This window comes from Centroberyx affinis, unplaced genomic scaffold (assembly GCF_046629955.1).
Source record: "Centroberyx affinis isolate AG114_WGS23_722 - 3 ecotype Tasmania unplaced genomic scaffold, CSIRO-AGI_Caff_v1 ptg003856l_1, whole genome shotgun sequence".
In the NCBI taxonomy this organism is placed as follows: Eukaryota; Metazoa; Chordata; class Actinopteri; order Beryciformes; family Berycidae; genus Centroberyx; species Centroberyx affinis.
The window spans coordinates 222,388-244,346 of record NW_027281703.1 but is presented as its reverse complement, the minus strand read 5'-3'; the positions used below and the strand labels follow the sequence as shown (position 1 = coordinate 244,346).

The following is a 21,959-nucleotide window of genomic DNA, read 5'->3' as shown; positions in this document are numbered from 1 at the left end:
GTTTCAAAGAGACGTTTTTCCTGGAAGCAGGTTGGAAATACCAGTCGAGGGAAGAAGAGAGAAAGAGGAAAGAGAGGGCGAGGAGGAGAGAGAGATTAATGAGATAAAATAAGTGAGAAAAAACAGTTATTATATCTGCCAGTGGTTAAGTGTTGATCCTCTTGGGGCATTACCGGGTGACATCAGGGGCGATAGTGGGCCGCACATTCTTCATGATGGCCTGAATCCAGTTGCGACGGATCCCAGAGGTCATGGCCGACAGAGTGCATGCCCCCTCCTTACACTGGAAACAGAGCAGGCATGACATTAGAATGACTGACAGGGATGAGACAACATGCCGATTTAAAAGACCTCTTACCGTGACCTTATTGCCAATTTTAAAATTCTAAGCCTAAGCTTTTCTGGTATGCAGCAGCATGGCTTTTCCCATTTCAGTTAGCAGATATCAGTTACTTGTCCTTAATTGATTATAACCTATTCACTTGTAATGCTTATGTTGAAATTTTTTGTGAGGTCATTGGAGGGCTTTGATATGGATTACACAGACAGTTTTAAACTTGAATGGAAAACAAAACACAGTTGTTCAGTGTGTCACACAATCAAGTTTACATACCACATTGCACCAAGTAATATCACCCCTGAATCTATATCAGTACTGTGTCTAATAGAGATGGCACTTTACAAGAATCCTATCAAATATTTAGGCACCCCATGTATTTGATGCAGACAACAATGTGTTGTTTTGGTTCTGCACTCAGATCAATTCTAGCCCCCCACCAGTCTGAACATGGAGCAGAGAGAGTAGTTATAAATACAGAGTTATTAATTTCTCGTCACTAAACCCATGTTGTTCTCAGCCAAAGAGACAACGATCCTCTCTACAACTCTATTTCTGGATTCCCTGAGAAAAATAGCCAGAGAAAGCTGCTTCAAGCCAATGTAAACATAACAAATGACCTTGTAGTCTCTGTTCTCCTCATACTCATACAGGCTGGATTTGTATGTAAAGTTGAAATCTATAAGTAACATGAACAAAACGCCCACTGACATCAGCTGGCGAGTTATGATTAACTTTCAAGCAAGTACATGGGTCCAGCAAGTGTTTGGCATATGCTAAATGGATGAGATGTTTGGTTCACAGCCAAAGGATTATATGAGCTAAGCATCCTTACATTAGTTTCACAGGACGTTCTATGGAACTGCATAGTTGTTATGCCGTTATGGTTCAGGGTGAAAGCCTTAAAAATAGCTTATACATAAGGGTTTTCAAAACATGAGTGTTGTTGAGCAAGTGTGGACACAAGGACAGGCTTTTTGAATGCAGGAGGTTAGGTAAACATATTGTGCAGGATGAGGGGCATGTGGGTTCAGGGGGACAACCAGGGGTGGCAACGTCTGTGGCAGATTTAGACCCCCATGATGTCAGCCTTACACAGAGGGATGACAGGTCAAGTGACATCCTTCGTGACGGGACAAAGAATTGTTTTAAAAAGAGAAATGGCAAAACCTGATCCCTACAGTTGCACCACATGGTGACTCAGGCTGTTTATAGACTGGTAGGTCACAGCAGAGCAGCACCGTATAGACGATGAGTTTTACCTTAAGCTTTTTAGCTGTGATCAATGACAGCGGAGAATCAATGGCATGCAGAATCAACACTCACCAGGATTTGGAAGCCATAGTTCCTCTGGACGGGGAACTCGGTCACATCGTAACATGTAGAAAGGTCAATCTCACCATCCAGATCTGAAGCCTAGGGAAAAAAAAAAAAGAAATCCTTGTTATTTACCTATTCATTGGCATAAAATAATGACCACTTAATCACAATACTGACAAACCCCTTGAAGGAAAAAAGCCTTACCTCCTCAGCTACTGAGTCCTTGTAGTACCTCAGACTCTGGTCTGTAAGAACAAACCAGTGTTTCTTCCACTAAAGGGGAATAAGACCACCATATTTATACAATATCAGGATGTTTATGCAGTTCAATTGGGGAAAGAGTTGAGGTCTCCAGTCATTAATTTCTACTAATGAAACAAATTACCATTCCATCTTCATATAGCTTGGTCATCCATCCTTTTTTGAAGTTCAACAGATCTGGCTGCAGAGAAAACAAATCAGAGAGGCATCAATGTGATATGATGCGATATGTGATGCAACTAAATTAGCTCATCCTTATCAATGATAGTTAACTTGGCTACCAGCTAGTCTGGAGAGATTTTCAACTAAATAAGTAGACTTCAAACAAATAAGTACAAAAAAACACAGGCAAAAAGAAATAGCCAGGCGTAACACTACTACAGCAAGTTAGCCACAAACTTAATGATCATGTTGAAAAGTGTTTAGCTTATGCAATCCAAATCCTAACATTGGGGTCAATGTTTACATTTTGTACTAGTTTTTGCCATTGTATTAAAAGGTAAATCCTCATTACTGATGTAATCCGAACATATTATTGACATTTCTCTAAACAATGTTCCATTTATGTTTATTTGTTTACATTTTAGTTCACCACCATCAGTTCAATCAGTCACAGTGCCAATATGTGGCTCCCGGACTGGCGTGAGCTGGACTTTCCCTGTGAAACTCAAACTGCCTCGCTCAGTCATTCAAACCAAGCTCAAGTCTGTTTATAGACTCTAAAGTAAACCATTCTTCCAAAATCTGGTTTCTGCTCACTCAAACAATACCTTGTTTTTGCTGAGCTTCATCAGGTGTGGTGGCATCGTCTGGCAGAGAGTCATTCTGATGGCTAACTGCCTTCACACTCAGTACACTTCATATGTTGACAATCTGTCTCTTTCCGTCTCTCATGGACATACACACTACTGCGGCTGTAGCCTCTGTGCTGGCTATTTATATCCGGGGTGGTGCTGTGTGTGTGTGTGTGTGTCTATGTGGGTGGGGGGTTCTGTCAGCTGCAAGTTTACCAGCCAGACCAACCACACACTGACAGGAACACCCCAACGGCATTCCCTGAACAGACCTCAGATCAGCAGCTTACTGCTGGCTGGACTAGTAGAGTTAAAACCTGAGGAGATCCCGGTGCAGCATTTAGCAGAACTGAGGGCCACTGTAATCTAGATCTGAATAATTAATAGAAAAAAAATCCAAATCTCAATATGAACAATTTCCAAATCGCAGAGGCTGCACTTAATTGCTAAAGAGAGAGTTGTGTCCAAAATTGATTTCTAAACAAGATGCTTTAGAGCCCCAGGTAATCTTTGGTCCATGAATCAAGTACAATATTGGTGAAAACCTTTCATCATACTCAAACTCACTAAATCCTGCACACTGACATCATATTTTTTTTTTATGAAATCACTTTTATTTAAACAATTTTAAAGTTCTAAAAAATTCTGACAAGAAAAAATATTCTGTCAAACAATCGCAATTACTGCCAATGTTGATTACATATTTCAATAAACAGCTCCCCTAGAGGACATATCAATCATTTGACATATCACAGCCCTATTTTCTGCACAGAAAAAGGTTTGTTGACATACGCATCTCCCTCCTTCCCATTAAACACCTTGTCCTTTACCCTACATGCTCCATGAGCTGGAGAATTTATGCCAACCAGCCATGAAAATGGCTTTGTGGTCCACTGGTTATGGCTCTGTATACTTTTAGAGAACTGTACTCAGAACTCACAGTCATGGAGGACTCGGTGACTCTGCGGTCCAGTGACTTGGCTCTTCTTAAGTTGGCAAATGTGGAGCTGGACACGTCAGGGACTGAACGGTCCTTCCCAGCATCCAGTGACATCTCCTAAAAATACAAATCATGACACGCTTGATGTTACATGATTTGACATAATGTGGAGATCTAAGAAATTCCCCCCTATCAAACCAGGGAAATCATTTCTAACTCATAACTCTTCTTATCATACATATGTCCTTCAGTGAATTCTTTGATACTGTGTTTTACACTTTTTTTGGATTTGGTTATTCAGGTTTGCATACATGTTTGTTAGCCAGGTAGCGTCTCTCGCTGCGGCCTTGTCTCTGGATTAGCGTGGTATTAGAGGAGGGCTCAGTGGAGCTGCTTGTGTCCATACGCTCTACATGCTGGCCCCTCCTCAAACCGGCCAATGACTTGAGGACGCCTAGGAGACACAAAAAGACAAGCTTCAGCGGGACAGGCACAATGCACAGTGTGGCACAGTACACATATCACACTTAAAATGAGATTTAAAAAAAAGTCTTATACAGTCTAACAAAGTAAAAAAAAAGTAAGCTTAAACATCTTAATCCTTCTATAAAAGTGCCTTTTCTGCAGCATACCAATGAAAACCCAGTAAAATATAAAAGATCAGCCATAACATGTAATAGGCTGTTCATAAGAACAGGCTGCAGCACATCTTCCTCAAATGGTATCAGGCAGTCAGCATAAAAATCAACAACATGGAAGCAACTTTGAGACAAAACCAATGTCCTCAATGGACTAATCACAATATAAGTGCAGAATACAAGTGCAGATACATTTACATGTGTAGGAAGTTTGGACATTAATCTTGACACAAAGTCCCTTTCATAGACAACAATGTGTAAATTAAAGTAGAAGGATGATCCCCAAAAGAGAATGAGCCAGAAGTATGTCAAAGTATGGAAGACTAGTGTGATATGGGGAGAGATTAAATTTAAGATGAAGAGGAAGAAGTCTAGGATGGGTCATTGGAGGATTAATAACCAGATCCCAGGAGTAGCAGCAATGGCAGCACAATCAGCGTTACCTGAAGACACTGGACCTGTTAGTGTGTGTGTGTGTGTGTGTGTATGAGAGAGAGAGCAAGAGGGAACTGTATGTATAAAACACAATCAGGGTGTGTGTCTGTTTGTGTAGGTATGTATATAATCAAATAATGTATGTGTGTGCTCCCAGGCAGTGCAGAGATGAAATGATAGAAAGCAGGTATCAGCGGTGACCAGCAGGGAACAGCATTGGGACAGGGGCGGAAGGGTTGGTAGAGCATTAGCTCCGGGAAGCTCCTTTCAGAAGCCCCTGGAAAAGATCAAAACAACAAAACCAAATAGCAAAGTAGCAAGAGCAAGAGGCAGAGAGCAATAGAAAAGGTGCAGAAAGTAATACATGCATTTATTTCCCATAAATCATTAATTGAAAACCGTTGATAAGCTAGTATAGGGGGCAAAGAAATAGATGTTCAAGTGATAAAAGGTGCCTAAAGACAGCAGCCACAGGGTGGCGCTACAGGACAGAAATGCTGATTATGAGTTTCACATAATAGAGGTCTTTGCATGACATCAATAATTTCTACGCAGGGCTATGGGTAGGGCTAACAATCAGTTGCCTGTTTATGATTACCTATTATGTTTGGCTGCATCATCATCACAAGTGAATCTGTATTTATGTTTCTGCTATATGATTTGTGGTCAGAACTGATTTGGTCTTCTAGTACTAGTCTAGTTTTCTAGTATAAGTCATCATTTTACAGCAGGTGGCAATAAACTGACAGTGTCGCCTGTGTGTAATCTTTCAGTGTGCTGTGCATGTCTCTAATCCATGCCGTCTTACCTGCGCTCCTCCCCAAACAGCCGGGCCACCTCCTCTCTGCCGGGACTCCGCGTCCGCGCCCTCAGCTCTTGGCGCTTCTTCTCCGAGCGGAACGCCTCGCGGTAGCTCAGCCTGCGAGCCCGCGGCACGTCCGACAGCGCGGCGTACTCCCTGCCGGGCCGGCCCACCCTGCCGCCTCCTCCTCCTCCTCCTCCACTGACGCTACTAACGCTCCCTCCACCGCCGCTGCGCCCGTCCCAGCTGGGCGCGCTGCTGCTGGGTTCAGAGTCCAGCGAGCTCTGGGAGGAGCTGATGGTGGAGTAGCTGGGGGAGAGGAGGGCGCCTGGGGAAGGGAGGGGGTCTGGGGAGGGGTAATAAGGGGAGTTGTGGGGGTCTGACTCGGAGTTGTACCTGTGGTTGGGGGCTCCTAGCGAGGAGGAGGATGCTGAAGAGGACAGGGGCAGGTGCTGGGGTGGCTGGGAAGGCTGCATGGGCGCTGACGGCTCCGACTTGGTCTTCTCCAGGGAAAAGTAACCGCTCTCCACTCGTACCTTGCGTCCACTGCTGATGGTGCTGCCATCTGGGAAAGGATAGATCCAGAGTCAGTTATTGACAATTTCATACAAATTACAATTAAGTTAAAGATTAGAAACTTAAAGTGAGTTAAACAAAACGGCAAGTGGCAACGCATTTCTGTTGACTGTGACCTGCAAACCATGTCCCAAGGTGATCTCAGTGAAACAGCAGCTGGAGTGTGTGTGTGTGTGTGTGTGTGTGTGTGTGTGTGTGTGTGTGTGTGTGTGTGTGTGTGTGTGTATATGAATTTCCACGCCCTCTCCTTAGTCCTCACCGTCTTGACTGGTGACACTGGAGCCCGGGTGGCTCTGGGCCAGCTGGCTGATACAGGAGGCGCTGCGGCTGCAGGGGATGGTGGCCCGGCTCCAGCGGGCCTCCTCCTGCCACAGGCTGGCACGGCTGGCCGGGACACGCTCGGCGCTGGCTATGCTGCTGGGCAGGCAGGGGATGCTGCCGCCGCTGCTGCTGGTCACCGTCACCTTGGCCGGGCCGGGCTCCTGGGGAGAGATTGGGGACGGACGGAGGGGGTGGGAAGAGGAAAAAAGATGAAGGGAGGTGAGGTCGCACAAAGACTAAAGAAAGGAATAGAAGAGGAAAAGAGATAAACAAAAAAAAAAAAAAAATACTGAATAATGAATGTCAAAACTCATTCAATAAACACATGAACCTTTTTAAATAATGAAGTACATGTACTCTATACTGTACCTACTGTCTATTGCAGTGGTGTCCATTCATAAATCATGGAGGGCCAGGGGTATGGAAGTTTTCCTTCCAACTAATCACTAGACATTTCAACACACATTTCACTGATTAATTTCTCCCTCTCTGCGTGAAGGTGTGCTATTCAGTGAAATCAGCTGCTGTAGTGTTTGGTTGGAAGGAAAACCAGCAGACTCTTGGCCCTCCATAGCACATTATTGGACACCGCTGGCCGATTTTCTTTTTTTTTTTTCATTTGTCTCTTGATATTTATGTCCTGCTTTCAAGTCAAACCCAGAGTGACAGAGCAAAGAAAAATTGTTTCCATGATAATAGCAAAATGACAAATTCTGAGAAAAGGGAAGAAGGATTCGTGGTAAGGAGCAAGACACAGAGATGGACTGCTCAACAGAGAACAAAGAGCTCCTTTATGGCAGACACACCTGTGTTATTAGAGAATACAGAGGACAAAGAACAGACAACGAAGACATTCTGTAGAATAGATATATGATAAGGATGAAAAAACCCCACAACAAATTCATACTTACCATCTTTAACTGATTAATAAATGCAAAGTAAAGAAACAATTGCATTCAAAGTCTGATGCAACCAGCACATCATAATCACAATCCATTTGGTGATCAGCAAACCCACAGATCATTTGAGCCGATAAGAAGTGAAAGCAAGATTTTTGAAAGCGACAGAGAAGCAAAGGGCCCCTCAAATATAATCTCTTCAGCCACCCCACTTCAATCACCACCAACATGCCGCTGTGCTGAGGATCATTCTTTCAATAACAAAGACAGAGGTGCAAATAGCATGTTCACTTTATTCCCCCTTCACCTAGATTGACTGGGAGTAGAATTAGGTCTGATTTGTAAGGACTGGGATTTCAAAGCCACTCAGGGCGGCATGGAAGGAAGAGGAGTTTGGCCAAGCTGAACTCACTGGGTGTCCGTTCATGTCTCCGGTGGAAAAGCAACGACTTGGAGTTACTCCGGCCTGCCAATCACAAAAAGCTTTTTATGTTAATGTGTGCATCTATTGCTGAGTATAATCAATACTGGTAGACCTAATAATCTGATACCAAACTAAAAATGAAAGAGGTGAGGTCCAGTTTAAGTTGAGGGACATTGCTGAGTTCCTGGCTACTTTATCCGTGTTATTTTGCCTTAGGTGTTACAGTTTAGCATTTATGCTAAACTGTAACAGAAGGCACTCATTACAAGAGGTTTTGTATTTTAGTGCTGAAGAACAACAGAGCAATCTGGAAAGGCAGACCGACTGCTTTCAGCTCCAATCCGAGACAGCAATAATTACCAGTATTTCTTGACAAAGCATTTGTTCTTGTTTCTCATTGTCAAGTGTTTGACTTTGAGGGCACTTCCCAGAAGGCAAACAGGTGTTTCTGTGCCCATGTATTGACACAGCTTGCCTGGCATGTGTCTCCTACAAGATGGTGCTAAAGTGGGTGGAGAGCTTTCAGGTGAAAATGTGGTCTTGACACTGAGGAGGTGGGCAAACAGTGAGGCTTATCACAAGGGTGGATGTGTCTTTGTGACAATCTCCCCTGTGTAATCATACCTTGCAAAGGAAATCTGCCCGAAAGCACAGACCAGCCCATGAGACAATGCTGCAAACTGACCTGAGAAAAGCAATGAAAGCATCATCGCTCTCACAAGTTAACAAACTTAATTACATGGCTTGGCCTTGACTTGCTGTGCAGATTTATCTACCAGCAGCTCCACTATTATTTGAACAAGTAGTCATTTCACATACACACACAACACCAAGGAAGAGGGAGACAGGTAGGAACTGTGTAGTGCTGAAATATCTTAATAACTACTGGCTGAAGTTTCCAGCTCTACAGCGTCGGTGATCCAGTTTTGGGCCCTGTAATTATAGTATTGTTTGGAAGGAAGAGCTGCTAGCAACCAGACTTCCTAATTGCTGTCAATGAGTGTATGAAATAGAACAGGGGGGGCGGGGTGGGGGGGTCAGACAGTCGAGCCAATGAGATGAAAACACACACAAAGACACAATGACAGTCAATCAGGTAACCTAAAGTGCTGACAGCTCAAGGGACAGAAACTGACAAATAATGTAAAAAGAAGCAGACATGTCACAGACAAATTGAAGAAAATGGCAGGCAGACATACCTACACAAGGAAGCTTTGTTGAAAAAAAAAAAAAAAAGACATAAATGACGGGAGCAACATGGGACAAACAAGTCAAGGTCACGTCTGTGTCTCTGCTGTCCCTCTGCAAATGAGCCTGTTTGTGAAAGCTCAGTAAGGCCAGTCTGATTCGGGGCACCGTCATTAGAGAAACCAGACAATGAACTTCAGAGACTGTTTTGCGTGCCCCCACCACAAATCTGGCCTCACATCAAAAAGGAGGGAGGAAAGGAAAATAGCAACCGTATCCCATGGTGGGTGGTCTGTGCCATACAATATCAAATGCCATTACTTCATCTTGTCATTAAAACCATTATTACGGTGATGCACCTTTACATTGCCCTGTTATTTTATACTGTATCTACCTACCCCCAGGGAGATTACTGTATAGCACATGCAAGCTTGTACCGACAAGAAAATTGTATTTCAAATCCCTTTGGGCATTGTGTGCCTCATGGATATCACATGAATGGCTTGAACCAACGAGATAATGTGACTTCATACTAGAATTCACATATTACTCTTCACCTTATTTGGCTCTGCTCACCTTGCTGTGAGACTGTCGAATGTAATTGTGTTTTGGTTTCTAGTTGCTCAACTTTATGGTTTAGATGTTATATGATATATTTTTCATCTATTAATCCGTCTATCTATCTAGATACTTCATTGCTCCTCAAAGGGGAAATTATCTTTCACCCCCCTCTACAAGGGATCCAGTGTCTTGGTCAAGGACACACATAGCTTGAACCTGGGCCTTCTAGCCCCTGACTCACCACTCCACTCTGCTGTGCCTCTCTTTCTGTTCATGGGCGTTACCAAACTGAATAAATACTGCATCTACTGTATAAACACAGAACTGCTTTGATAGATCTATCCTGTTCTAACTAAAATAGTCAAAGAAAAAACAAAAACAGTTGCAATCACACAGAAGCCAGCATTGGCAATGCTGTGTCACTGGCAGACCAACTGCCAGGCCTCAGTGCACAAGCAAGAGGATTATGGTTACATTGCTGAATGTTATTTTAGAGGGCAGCTGTTATCATCAGCCCGGATTGCTTGCTTGCTTTTTGCCACTTTTTGATCCCTGCTAACCAGCTGATAGTTTAGTCAGCCTTCATGAGCCAAGTCAAACTGAATGAATACTGCATCTATGAAAACAAAACTGCCCTATGTTGTTGTATGCAGAATTTCTCCTGAAACTTCTTAATCTTTGATTTTTATCAAGTAACACGTTCTGAAACTGCTCCAATAACAAAGCTGACTTTATAGACTCAAAAGAATACTTTTAGTATAGTTTTATAGCAAAATGAGTGTTACTGTATCACTATTTTAGTTTCTATCAAACACGCTGTACTATCAAATCAAGTGTTCCCATTATTATTCGTCTGCTATTCACAATGAGCACTGCGACAAATCACGTAGGCAGCATACAGTGCATTCACCTATTTAAATTTGCCATTCCATGTGACTCAGGGATGCACTGTGTAAAATTTCCCTAAGAGTCGTTGCTGCACTTCAAAGAAATATGATACCACCTCAAGAATAATCCCAAAATACAGTACAGTGAGTGCATGAAGGCTAAGGTTGCAGTACCATCCTGTCCTCATCCTCTCCCTGCTACACATCTATGTACAGGACGTACAGAAACACTGTAAAGAGAGTTTGCCATAATCATGCAGTATAAATACGAACAATAGAATGCGTAGCAAAAACATCCCACTTATGATCAAGGTAAAAGCACTTTACCATGGAGTGGGTGAGTGGGTGCATTACCTGGTGAGTGGGTGGTTCAACCTTGCGTTTTTTCTTCTGGTTCTGCTTGTTGGTCCTGGGGTAGACAGTCAGAGCCTCCTGCCACCTACAAAGATAATCAAAAGGTCAAAACCTACATCTGAAAGTGACGGCCCTGAAAACACTAAATGCAGACTATACAAACCCTGCACCTGTGGTGGGGTCAAAACCCGTTAGGACAAAGAACAAAAAAAAAAAAAACACATTCCAGAAAAAACCTGGCCAGGACCTCAAATACTAACAACTACAAAAAGATACAACTATGCTATGACATATATACCCTCTCTACAGTGAGCTGATGCATTTACAGAGTACCTTTAGCCTCTGTCCCATCCCTCAAAGTCCAACACAAAGCAGAATTAGCTTTGCATCACTCTTGAAAAGCACATATACACTATTCCCCACTGTTGAAAGGGCACAGCACAGATAATACTGTCATACTGTTCCTATTGGAGCCATTAAGTCATTCACTATGGTGCAGAACACTTGAAGAGTGTCACATATTCCACCATTGTCCACCCACTCTGTGAGGAGTGTGAAATCCTATTCAACAGCGCTGCACTGTGACACTCCAACACCACAGTTCCAGACATCTGACAGTCACAAATGAACAAATGCAGCTTTTGTCAAGACATCCGCGCTGCATTTTAACATGAATCTATAATAAATATAATCTCAAGACAGGGCTATTTCCACAATTAAATACTCTTCTGGTTCATTGCCTTGGAGTGCAGTACAGTGTGGTCTTAGTGGCATGTCATTCTTTTATTCTTTGTGCAAGACCAATACATTGTCTCATATTATATTTTGCAGTATGAAAACAAAGAAATATGAGCAAAAGATATTTTAACACTGAAGCTTTTCCCCCCACTGAGGTATAAAGGTGTTCAACCTGCAAAACTACAACTGTTATTGTGATTGTTAGAGTTTACACATATTATTAGATAGATATTTAAGGGTTTTCTGAATTTAAGGGGAAATCACAGAGAGGAGGGGGGTGCGGGAGTCAGTGAGAGTGTGAAAGGCTTAACCACACCATGAGGAGGGAAAAAAAAACAAACAGACAATCTCCTAAACCGGGAGTTTACCATGGTGGCCAAGCCCCTGTCAGATGGCAACATCCCTGCCAGGGCCAATATGCTTGCAGGATGGCACAGGACCAACGAAGCGGGAGTAGATGATGGGAGATTGGATGCGGACAATGACAGAGAAGGTAGCATAATGGAGAGGGGGTGTTGTGAGTCAGACTTTCCTAAGAATAGCTAATATGCATGTTACAGCCAAGGATGGGAGTGCAGTGCAGAAACACATTTTGAATGAGGAGCAGCGGAGCAGAGGCACAGAGGGAGACTGAATTCTGAGGCTTACAGCTTACTGTGTATCGTGTACTGCGATCTGAGTGTTACAGGCACGGCACAGAGCAGTGTGCCAAGGGTTATGGGGGTTTATGAACACAGACAGAGAAGGCAGAGAGGCAGGGAGAGGGAACAGTTCAAGAATGTGCACTGTCATTGCAGTGTGGATTACAACTCCTTGAAAGCACAGCCCAGAAGAGACAGCAGGGGGCAGAGCAGTGTTGGCAGCATCGCCAGTTGCGCACAACTCTTCTCCCTTCTCCACCTCTCTGTCATCTCTACTGACTCAACCCAAAAGACACAGCAACACAAACCATACTGCTCACCCAAAGGCACAAGACTTTTTGTTTTTCGTAAATGCTAAATTAACAAATGACATTCTTGGGTCATTATCTCTTACCCGTTGATGATTTCTTTACACTCGGCCCGTATGAAGTGCTCTTTGTCAGGGGTAAGGATGCACAGCGAGTTCTTCTGGCCCGTCCTGGACTCTCCATCGATGACATCAGAGCACTGATTCATGTTGATGGTGCCCTGGGGCAGAGTGCTGGGCTGGAGAACACAACAGAGAGACATGGAGAAAGTGTTAAGTAGGCACTGAACAGAACTCAACATGCCCACATATCCCTCCACATGGTCTTTCAAACTGTCTTCTAACACAATCCACCCAAGCATCAATTTTCAAGCCAAGCTACATACCACACATTAACACTTTTACGACAAACATCGATGTTGTCTATTATGCCCCTAGAAAGAGTCTGAGTGGGCCTGTGAAAAGGACTGTCTGTGCCATTTATAAACAGTGCGAGTTCATGGGTTCACTGAGCGGGTTTGATTTTAATCTGTCTGATACCTAGCTGTGAGGTGTAAACCCAACTATGCACGATGACATGGATGCCATCTGTCAGCCATAAACAATGTGGCCACAGGACTGCCAGAATAATACTGGTTTGTGTGCACTGACTCAAGGTTTTACATGCAGGTTTATGTAAGCACACAATGGCTTTGTGTATGTAGACACAGCTCATTTGCAATGAATGGAGACTTGTTGGCTTGACTTGGAGCAGATAAGAGGATGTATTTAGTGCATTTACTGAGTCGCTCAATGAATAGCTGTTGTGATAGACATACATGCTGACAAAATAATGCTATTTTATGTGCATTTGCTAGTCAAAAACCTGTGGAGATACATTCTTGGAAAGACACTACTTCAAGCAGATAAATATCTGCACACATTACCCTTTCAGGAATCTGACTTTTGCTTAGTGTGACCTCCAAATGACTTAGTCAAGCAATGGAAGAAGCCCTGATAAGCTCAAGTTGACTGAGGGATTTAGAATTGCTCAATGAAGTAACATGAGTGCTGCATAGCTAAGGACGCTGGGCACAGGCAGCTGTTTTAACAACCTTTGGGTCCTACCTTCTTTGCACTATAAATACAGGCAGAATTACAGACACCAAAATACCACAGAGGTCCCAAGCCATCAGTACCAGGGACCCACAGATGATAAATTACAGCCATCAGCAAATCTGAATACATTAGGAGATAGAGTGGGAGACAAAATTAAAAGGTATCAGGTTCAAGTTAGCTACTGACCAAATAAATCTGACTCAAGAGCCCAATATGCACAGCATAACCATAGCCTGTCAGTCACAGAGCAATTTAAGCATATGGATGGCCTTTGATGTGGATGGAGAAGTCAATAGTCAACAGTTTGTGGTAATCCCACCCAAAGGGCGGTTGAGAGGCCCTATTTACCCCGTTGCTGTTAAATGCCACTTTTCATTCTCAGTTGCTTTACCATTGTCTATATTGTAATAGATAGTGCATCACATGAAAGTTTGGCACAGCAGAGTGGAAAAAGAAGGATAGCAGGTAGGGCTAATACTTAAAAAAAAGAGAGAAAAAGTAAGAGCTGAAAATCTGAGCAGCATGGTGTAGCAGGTGGTATGACCTTTGCCACTTCTCATGTACTATGGCAAAACAAGAGGGAGGTACTCAGTTGGGCATTATGGTTTGGTTCTTATGCCCCTGGCTTTAAAATGGTGCATAATGTGGAAGGGTTCTTGACACCAAGGTGAGAGGCTGGGGCAACAGCCGGGCTTGACAGACAGACGGACAAATAGACATTGGGACAGCTGGGCGAGGGCCTGGGCCTGCTTCAGATTGGACAGAGAGACTGGCGTCAGCTTGACCTGAGAGCCCTGTCACTCTCAGACATGGGGAGTGATCGAAGGTTTGCAGATGGGGGGGAAAGGAACGGTAGAGGGTCAGAGAAGCAAGATTAAGTACCGAGTTGGTGGTCAAGGGGCACAGCAGAGAAATAACAAAAAAAAAGAGTTTCTGGACTATGACATTGGAACGCTCGGGCCATCTGTCTATGTAAACAAATCAAGAGCACACACCACACGTGGGCTTGTCCTTGAGCCGGGGTCATGAGAGGATAAACAGCAAAATATTCCAGATTCTGGGAACAGTTGTACAAGCAGCTTAAGCCCTCGGCGTTATCATCACAGCATGGGATTCTACTGGCACATGGAAATAAATCAGAGACTGACAACAGCTCTGATGAAAAACTCACTTTCATAAAGCTGCTGCAACCCTGTGAGAGACTGAGGATTGGGTGCTTATATACAGTAGGTGGTGGCTGTGTGGGTGAACAGTATGTGTGTGGTGCAGGGGGTGTGTGACAAGTTGCAGCACGGGACTCCTCTCACACGTGTGCACACTCCCAGGCCCGGCGTCGTGTCAGCTGACCGCCAGTACACGCCTCCTCTTTGGGACGGCTGCCGCGGCTCTAGCCCCCAGACCCAGGCCCCCCAAACGCACAGACCTCTCTGTCACCTAGCCTAGACCTGGTCCCCTCTCCCTGGGCCGCCACTTTCCACAATGGGCCCTTTGTGGAGCAGCACCAGTTCACACACAATGTGGGATTGTCAGCCGCCACAGTCCACAGAGCCACTCCTCCCCTTAACCCTCAACGAGGAAATGACCAAGATTTTAGAGACACAAGAGAGACAAGAGGCCCAAACAAGTGTCCTTTTGTGATGGGTGCATGGATGAAGCCAGCATAAACTTTTTCTTGTCCCTGAAGTTGTTCAGACAATAGTATAAATACTGTCTCAATGGGAGCACTTGAGCAGAGTTTCAAGGAGAGTGACAGGGACAAATTAAAAGAGTTTCTCTAGTCTAGACTAAGATGTCTGTCGGGGCAGGTGAGCTTTTGTATAAGCAGCCATGTTTTTGGCCTTGCATCTGTGATGTGAAGATGTGATTGTGAAAGCAGCAGACTGTTTGTGCCAATTAATCTATCATAATATGTCTAGAGAGCAGTACTGTGCTGCAGAGGCAAAAAGCAGTACTTACTAGGTCAAAGGTCATGACTAGACTTTAGATTTAATATCAATGACCCATCATTGCTATTTAATGATATGCAGTCCACTTCTGTGCCAACAATATTCTTGTTGGTGCAGGAGATAAAGTTCCTCTCCTGTTATTTTTCTTATTTTCATTGCTCATGCAGTTACTGCTCTCTGGCTTAGCGGGGCAGAGTGCCACAGCTGACAAAAGAACCAGGTAACCTTCGATGACAGCCTCTTGCTTTAACAGATGGGGCAATGACCCAACCAGACCAAAATACACTGAAAAACAAACTTTTTTTTCTTGCACTTCCACTGCATAATCTAGGCTTATCTCTCTTTGCCTTATGTTCTAACCATACTCTACTCAGTTTTCGTGATCTTTCAGTCTGTCTTCTTGTGATCTCTGTCCAGATGTTGTGCAGCATTACAACACTGTTCATTAGGAACGGATTCTCTGCTTACAACATGGTAATTAGTAAGCGCCATACTAGCATGCCTTTGCGCCCTCCAAAAATTCACCCCTGGCCGTTCCGCAGATTAGCAAAACATCCCATTCTCCCTCTAATGACACACCGAGAGAAATATTTGCTTCTTTTGGCAGCCGGCGTACAGTCTACTTTCATTTTTGGTTGCAAAGCAAATTCTCTTCCTCTGCCGTCAACTTTTTGGGTCTGACAGACCAAGTTCTGGACACGGAAATCAAGAGTGTAGTGAAACTGACTCAGTTAAGAGGAACACGGGGGAACGGCATGGCATTGTGTTACATTTTAAAGTTTTATCGATTCTTAAAAGCCAGTATTTTGAACACCAGCCAACGGGTAATGTTGCCAATAAAATGAGTTCAGCAGAGGTGCATCATTTTCCATGTTCTAAATGACACGGGCTTATGATTTTCCACTTATGGCTATCATTCCCAATTAAGATTACAACATTGAGTGCCGAGTTGGAGTTGTTGTAACTACTGGTGCAATTTCATGATGGATGGAGACTTGTATTGCCTCCACCTTTTTCATTATATTATCATGATTTGTCATGCATTACCTATCAGTATGGTACACTGCCATAAATGTGAATCATCCCCCATGTTATTGAGTTATCAACACCTGCAATTCGATTATAAACACCTGTTATTTGATAACTGGCGCCAGTTTGTTTGTCTACCAACTTTGTGTGGTGACAAATTCATATGCTATGAATTCACTCATGCGATCATACTTTTGTTAAGCATGTAGCAGCAAGATCCTTGAAGACGGCTTCCAAGTCTTCACCTTCTATCCAAAGTCATTTGACTTTGATCATAAAAGAGATGGAAAGCAAAAGGAGTGCTGACAAACTGGCAGTGGCTCATCCTGACTCATGAACATGGCGTAAAATGTGCTGCTCAGGATCCAACTTCCTCTGCTTGTTACCGATAACGGCAATTATACAATGAGTCTTTCCTTAGCAACTTCGGACAACAGGGGTAAACACACATTCTTGAAACCAGCGAGCAAGCCAACAACCAGCTACAGAGTAACGTCCACAGGTGCCAGAGAGATGGAGTCACCTCCACTCTTGGTCCGGAGGAAATCTTAAACATACACTCTCTCTGTCTGTCTCTCTCGTTCTCTCTCAGGAGTCCACAAACACGCATACAAACGCAGACATACAAATTAATCAGCCCAGGAACAAGAGATGACAGATTGATCATTGCCATGATTACAATCATCACTGTCCTGGAGTCGTCTTGGTCCTGTAATTTTACCCCAACACAGAAACAACACTAATCTAGTACTAGGGCTTCGATACCAACCCCTAACCCCCTGTCTGTAGTACACACAGACACATACAGCTCTATAAAATCAGACTTGGCCATATGGTGGATATCTGTCAGATATCTGTTGCCGGGGCAAGTACAGTCCTCCAGGCATTCTCACATACACCTCACCCCACTGGAATGTGTTCAAGACGTTCAGCTGAATGCTACAGACAGTATAGGTATCTGCCCTAAGCCTGAGAGTACAGCAACAGTACTACAGTGTAGGCTTGCTGCAAGAACGTCCTTTTAACGTTACAATGAGGATATTAAAAGAAAAAGCCATCGTTGGCCCTTTCACAGGCATCTACACCAGGCATTTTAGGCAGGACTGCGGATGGTATTCCAAACTGGCAATGGTGCTCTCCTTATGGAGAATGGTGGGAGATGTGGGCGGTTTAATGTTGTGTTAGGCGGCCTGCAGGAGCCAAAGCTCAGGATGCAGAGGAGGAGGAAGAGGAGGGTGAGTTGGAGGATGAAGAGCATTCTCTGAGCTGGTACAGTAGAATTATTTTCAAAACTGGTAGCTAGGATTTGTTTGCCGTCTACCAGATGCAATTGTATACAAGGAACTTGATCTACTGCCCACTGTAGCAGTACTAATCTACTAACAGGTGGGATAATGAGTGTGTGAGAGAGACAAAGAGGGAGAGACAGAGACAGAGACAGGAGAGTGAGAAATCAGTCAGTCTATGTCTGGGTGGCAAGAGAGTAGACAGGCAGGCTGCAGAAACAGGTGCTATGTTCGAGTTGTGTCATGTCCTGTTGGCCAGACAGTCTAAGCAGAACTTCTGTGTGTGCGTCTTTGTTTTCCCAGATTGGTCACTCTCTTTACTTCACTTTCTTTGCTTCACGCCTTCCTTCCTTCTTTACTTCTTCGAAACTCTTCTTTTCTTTATGCACTCTTGTCAATGCTTAATAATACACTAAATCCTCAATCCACTTAATTTCTCCCTTTGATCACTTGGGAAATCACACCCAACCCACTCACACCCATCATACCCAACTACTTGTGAGAAAACATATCAAATTGTACTCTTTCTTCTACCTCCTTCCTATCTGTGACATGACATCTGCTATGTCTGCTTGCTACTCCATTAGCCCAGTTTTTACACTCCTCACTAAATTGTGTAGTGCGTGCTAATTCATTCCTACACATGCATAGTGATTGTGTTTGTTGCTTTTGTTGTAACTAATGTGTACATGAAGTGGTGAGAGAAACACTGAGGAAATGTAACAAAGTAGTGAGTGAGACAGAGTGACAGTAAGAGAAACTGAGCATGTGAGTGGGTGAAAGGGAAGGGGAGGAGACACAAACTAAGAAGGAAAACATTTTGATTTTATTAGATGCCCAGGTGAGGGCGGTGGGCCCCGTTTCCATGGAGACAGAAAGGAACGGCTTATCTAAAACCCTCAGTGGCTCAGCTCCACTTGATGGAATATTAAACCTGCAAACGCACGTCACAGTGATGCAGCACGTTGCTTAATAAACTGTCTCCATCAACAGCATGGATCAGTCTAAATTCACTGCATTTGCAACCCAGACAAGGCCAACTATGATCAAAACACTACCACTCACTCACTACTTCAGCACTAAGTGTTTGAGTCGCAGCTGTAGGATCAGCTTCTAGTCTCCTTTGCAAAAAAAACAGTTGTTCCGAAATCACATGGCCCCCCAAAGCAGCAGTGTCTGGATTGCTGCAGCGTCCCATGCGGTCCTCTGACACAGCACTTTGGAAAGTAGGCCAAGGTGAGTGGGAATAGTCTTTACTGGGACCTTGCCACCACAGTCACCACAGCAGCAAATGGGCACCTCTCCAAAACCTTTGTAATCAACATACAAAGAAGTACATAAACATCATTCCCCCGTGGAACACCATGACCAAGAAGCTTCAACAATGACTAATTTCTGCAACTCAGTCCACGCTGTGTGGAGAAATTACGTAAGAACTGCAGTCAGGCTTCAAATAACTCTTTGATAACGACTGCAAATCTGCCAAAGCCTCGCTAAGTAGACACAAATTAGCCCATCAGGCAGAGGCGAAAGGAATATGGGGGAGGGGTAGGAAAATGTTCCTTTGGGTATTCAGCTTAATACCTCAGTTCTGGAGCTAACCATTTTTCCACAGTGCTGAGGAGCAGCTTTCTACAGGCCCGAGTCTGCTGGTTAGCAGTTAACCTGCTGTTCCAAAAAGTCCTTCCCCTAAAAGAGGGCTACGCAGTAAAGGGGTCATTAACAAGACAGTGATAGCACCAGAGAGTTTTAGATGTAAAAAAAGAAAAGATAGATAGATAACCAAAAATTTGCTGGGGCATGCAAACAGTTTAGCAAAATTATGTGTATATTTAAACCTCAAACACAGCTTCTGGTTTTTCTGAATACCCAGTTTTTGTCATGTGTGTGATGTCAGCTACAAGCCACCAGTCAGGATCGAGGAATATATTATTTCATGTTTTTAGATTAAAATATATGATTGGTTTGTTGGCATACAATAACATTTATTTATTTACTCCGGTTCGTGTATCCTGTAGATTTCAGCATATTTCAGATATGTGATCTTTGAGTCAAAGATGGGCCAGTATTATCTGAACACAATATGTTGTTGTGCAAGCACAGCTCAAAGTTGATGAAGACAGACAAGTTGGCTGAGTTTTTTTCCGCTAAGTGTTGTCTATTTGCTCTTGATTCCTGGAAAAGATGCCAGATATCTTGGCCTTGTAAGCATTTTTTAGGAGTGACATAACATTGCGTACTTCCAATATCCTGATGAAATTAGAAAACTATTTTGATCACTGGTGTGCTTAGCCATGACATCGTAAGTAATAATCAATATATTTGCTAACTTAATTTAGACCACACCAACTTAATCTAACTAAAATTAGACGACTTGAATCGTCAGCATATGCCTCCCACACACTGTAGGTGTTTACAGCCATGTTTGCTATTTGCTCTGACGTGGCCTCAGAGTATTTTACTGCAGTTCTTTGTTTTCCATTTTATGACATTTCTGTATAATTTTTCCAGCTTTTTTCGATCAGTAGTTAATATCTCAAAGGAATTTAGTTTCTAAATCTTTTGTAGGGGTAGTGGGGGGGGCATTTTCTGTTGCTTTCTCTTTAAAGCAGAGAAAAAGCACAGAGGAGAGAAGGGAGCACTAAGCTGATTAGGTGCTGGGGTTGGAGACGGGCCAATCCATGCCTGCTGGCAGTGGGAATTTTGGGCAAGGACCTGAGGAAGCTGGAGTGGGTTATTAAAGAGCGAGCGGCTCACCCAACAACAATGAAATGCTGGCCAACATACTTAAGTTGCAGGTTGTGTGGATTTTACAAGCAAGCACTACCCATGAAATGAGGCCCAGGAATATCAGTAAAAAGATCTTGTATGCTCTCTGAGGTTCTACTCTGTGATATGAGTAGTCCCGCAAAGCTCCTTCACCTGTATATCAAGTATTTCTACCTCCCATGGAATACAAACCATCCTTCTTAAATTTTAGCCTGGCTACAATATCAAGATCACCAGATCTAACTCCAAGGCTGCACTTTATTTCTGTAATCCTAATAATATCTTGGCTGCGGAGACCTGACCTCAACAGGTGGCTGGATTGGCAAGTCGCCAAGCCGAGGTGAGGGGTTAAAGGTCAGCCAATACACCTGCACCTGTTGCAGCTCTGAAAGACATTCAGCTGCAGCTGTGGCTAGTGCAGGCCATCCCAAGACAACAACCTATAAAGATGCCCTGTCCCAGGCCGGGTACGACTGGATTTTATCCAACCAAGACGTCTTACTGCAGTGACGTAACTAATCTTGGCTACCCGTCCTACAACCTAAAAACAACACAGAGCTACAGTATGAGGGCAGGAATCATTCATGTTTTAGTGGTACAGTGTTTAAAATATTAATCTTGTAGCCCAATCTAAACAGAAGTGAAATGTAGTTCCTTGCACAGACTACTGGGCTTTGGCATTTTAGGCCCAGTAAGAGGCCAAGTTTGAGACAGTCACAGCAGAGCACTGGCAGCCTCAGGGCACAACCACAGACAAACACAGACTCTGGCATATGATACTGTGGTGTGGTGTGGTGTGGTGTGGTGTGGTGTGTGATTCACTGAAGCTGCTATATAACTTCCAAAAGTGAAAATGCCTAAATGCCCCCACCCCCACGTGGACACCAACCCACCCACCCCACTGTTCTGTGCAGCTAGCCCCTCCATTTTATTAGCGCCTGTCTCAAAGTTGGCTAAACCCCTCACGCTGAGGCTTCAAATGAAACCTATTGTCGGTGTCCTGGTCTAGTGTTTAGAGCAAACTGAGCGAGCAGTCCGTCAGCCCATGTTTGGCTTTATAGACAAGGGGGGGTTTGGGGGGGAGAGAGAGAAGTTAAACAATACTGTTGGCTGCCCGCTCCAGCACAAATGATTTATTGGCGAGAGAGAGAAGTGGAGTGAAAGACAGAGATACGACAGAGTGACAGAATAAGAGAAAGTGGGGAGAGAAAAGGATGGGAAAGTGAGTCTGAGTGAGTAATGGGAAAGTAAAAGTGAGGACCATGCAAGTGAGAGTGGACACTGGTTTAGCCAAAGCCTCCCAGAGCCAGCCTTTCTCTGGATAATGAATGGCTGGAAATCATTAAAAAGAACAAGAAAATGAAAGAAGGGAGAAAGAACAGGATGGTAAAAAGACATTCTGAATAAA

At 43.8% G+C, this 21,959-nt stretch overlaps 1 protein-coding gene across 1 annotated transcript in view; it reads right to left on the bottom strand.

The window, feature by feature from the left end:
* Window positions 1-173: 173 nt before the first annotated feature.
* The window catches only part of LOC139662650 (myosin phosphatase Rho-interacting protein-like), a gene marked incomplete at its 3' end in the record, with an annotated part of 37,933 nt that continues 16,147 nt past the window's right edge, over window positions 174-21,959 (bottom strand). Inside the window, exons 4-14 of the mRNA XM_071541360.1 lie at window positions 12,511-12,662; window positions 10,738-10,822; window positions 6,363-6,585; window positions 5,534-6,092; window positions 5,181-5,206; window positions 3,964-4,106; window positions 3,653-3,769; window positions 2,043-2,099; window positions 1,862-1,930; window positions 1,664-1,753; window positions 174-283 (exon numbers count right to left, since the gene is read on the bottom strand). Coding sequence (XP_071397461.1) covers window positions 174-283; window positions 1,664-1,753; window positions 1,862-1,930; window positions 2,043-2,099; window positions 3,653-3,769; window positions 3,964-4,106; window positions 5,181-5,206; window positions 5,534-6,092; window positions 6,363-6,585; window positions 10,738-10,822; window positions 12,511-12,662 — 1,631 coding nt within the window. The remainder of the gene's footprint in view (window positions 284-1,663; window positions 1,754-1,861; window positions 1,931-2,042; window positions 2,100-3,652; window positions 3,770-3,963; window positions 4,107-5,180; window positions 5,207-5,533; window positions 6,093-6,362; window positions 6,586-10,737; window positions 10,823-12,510; window positions 12,663-21,959) is intronic.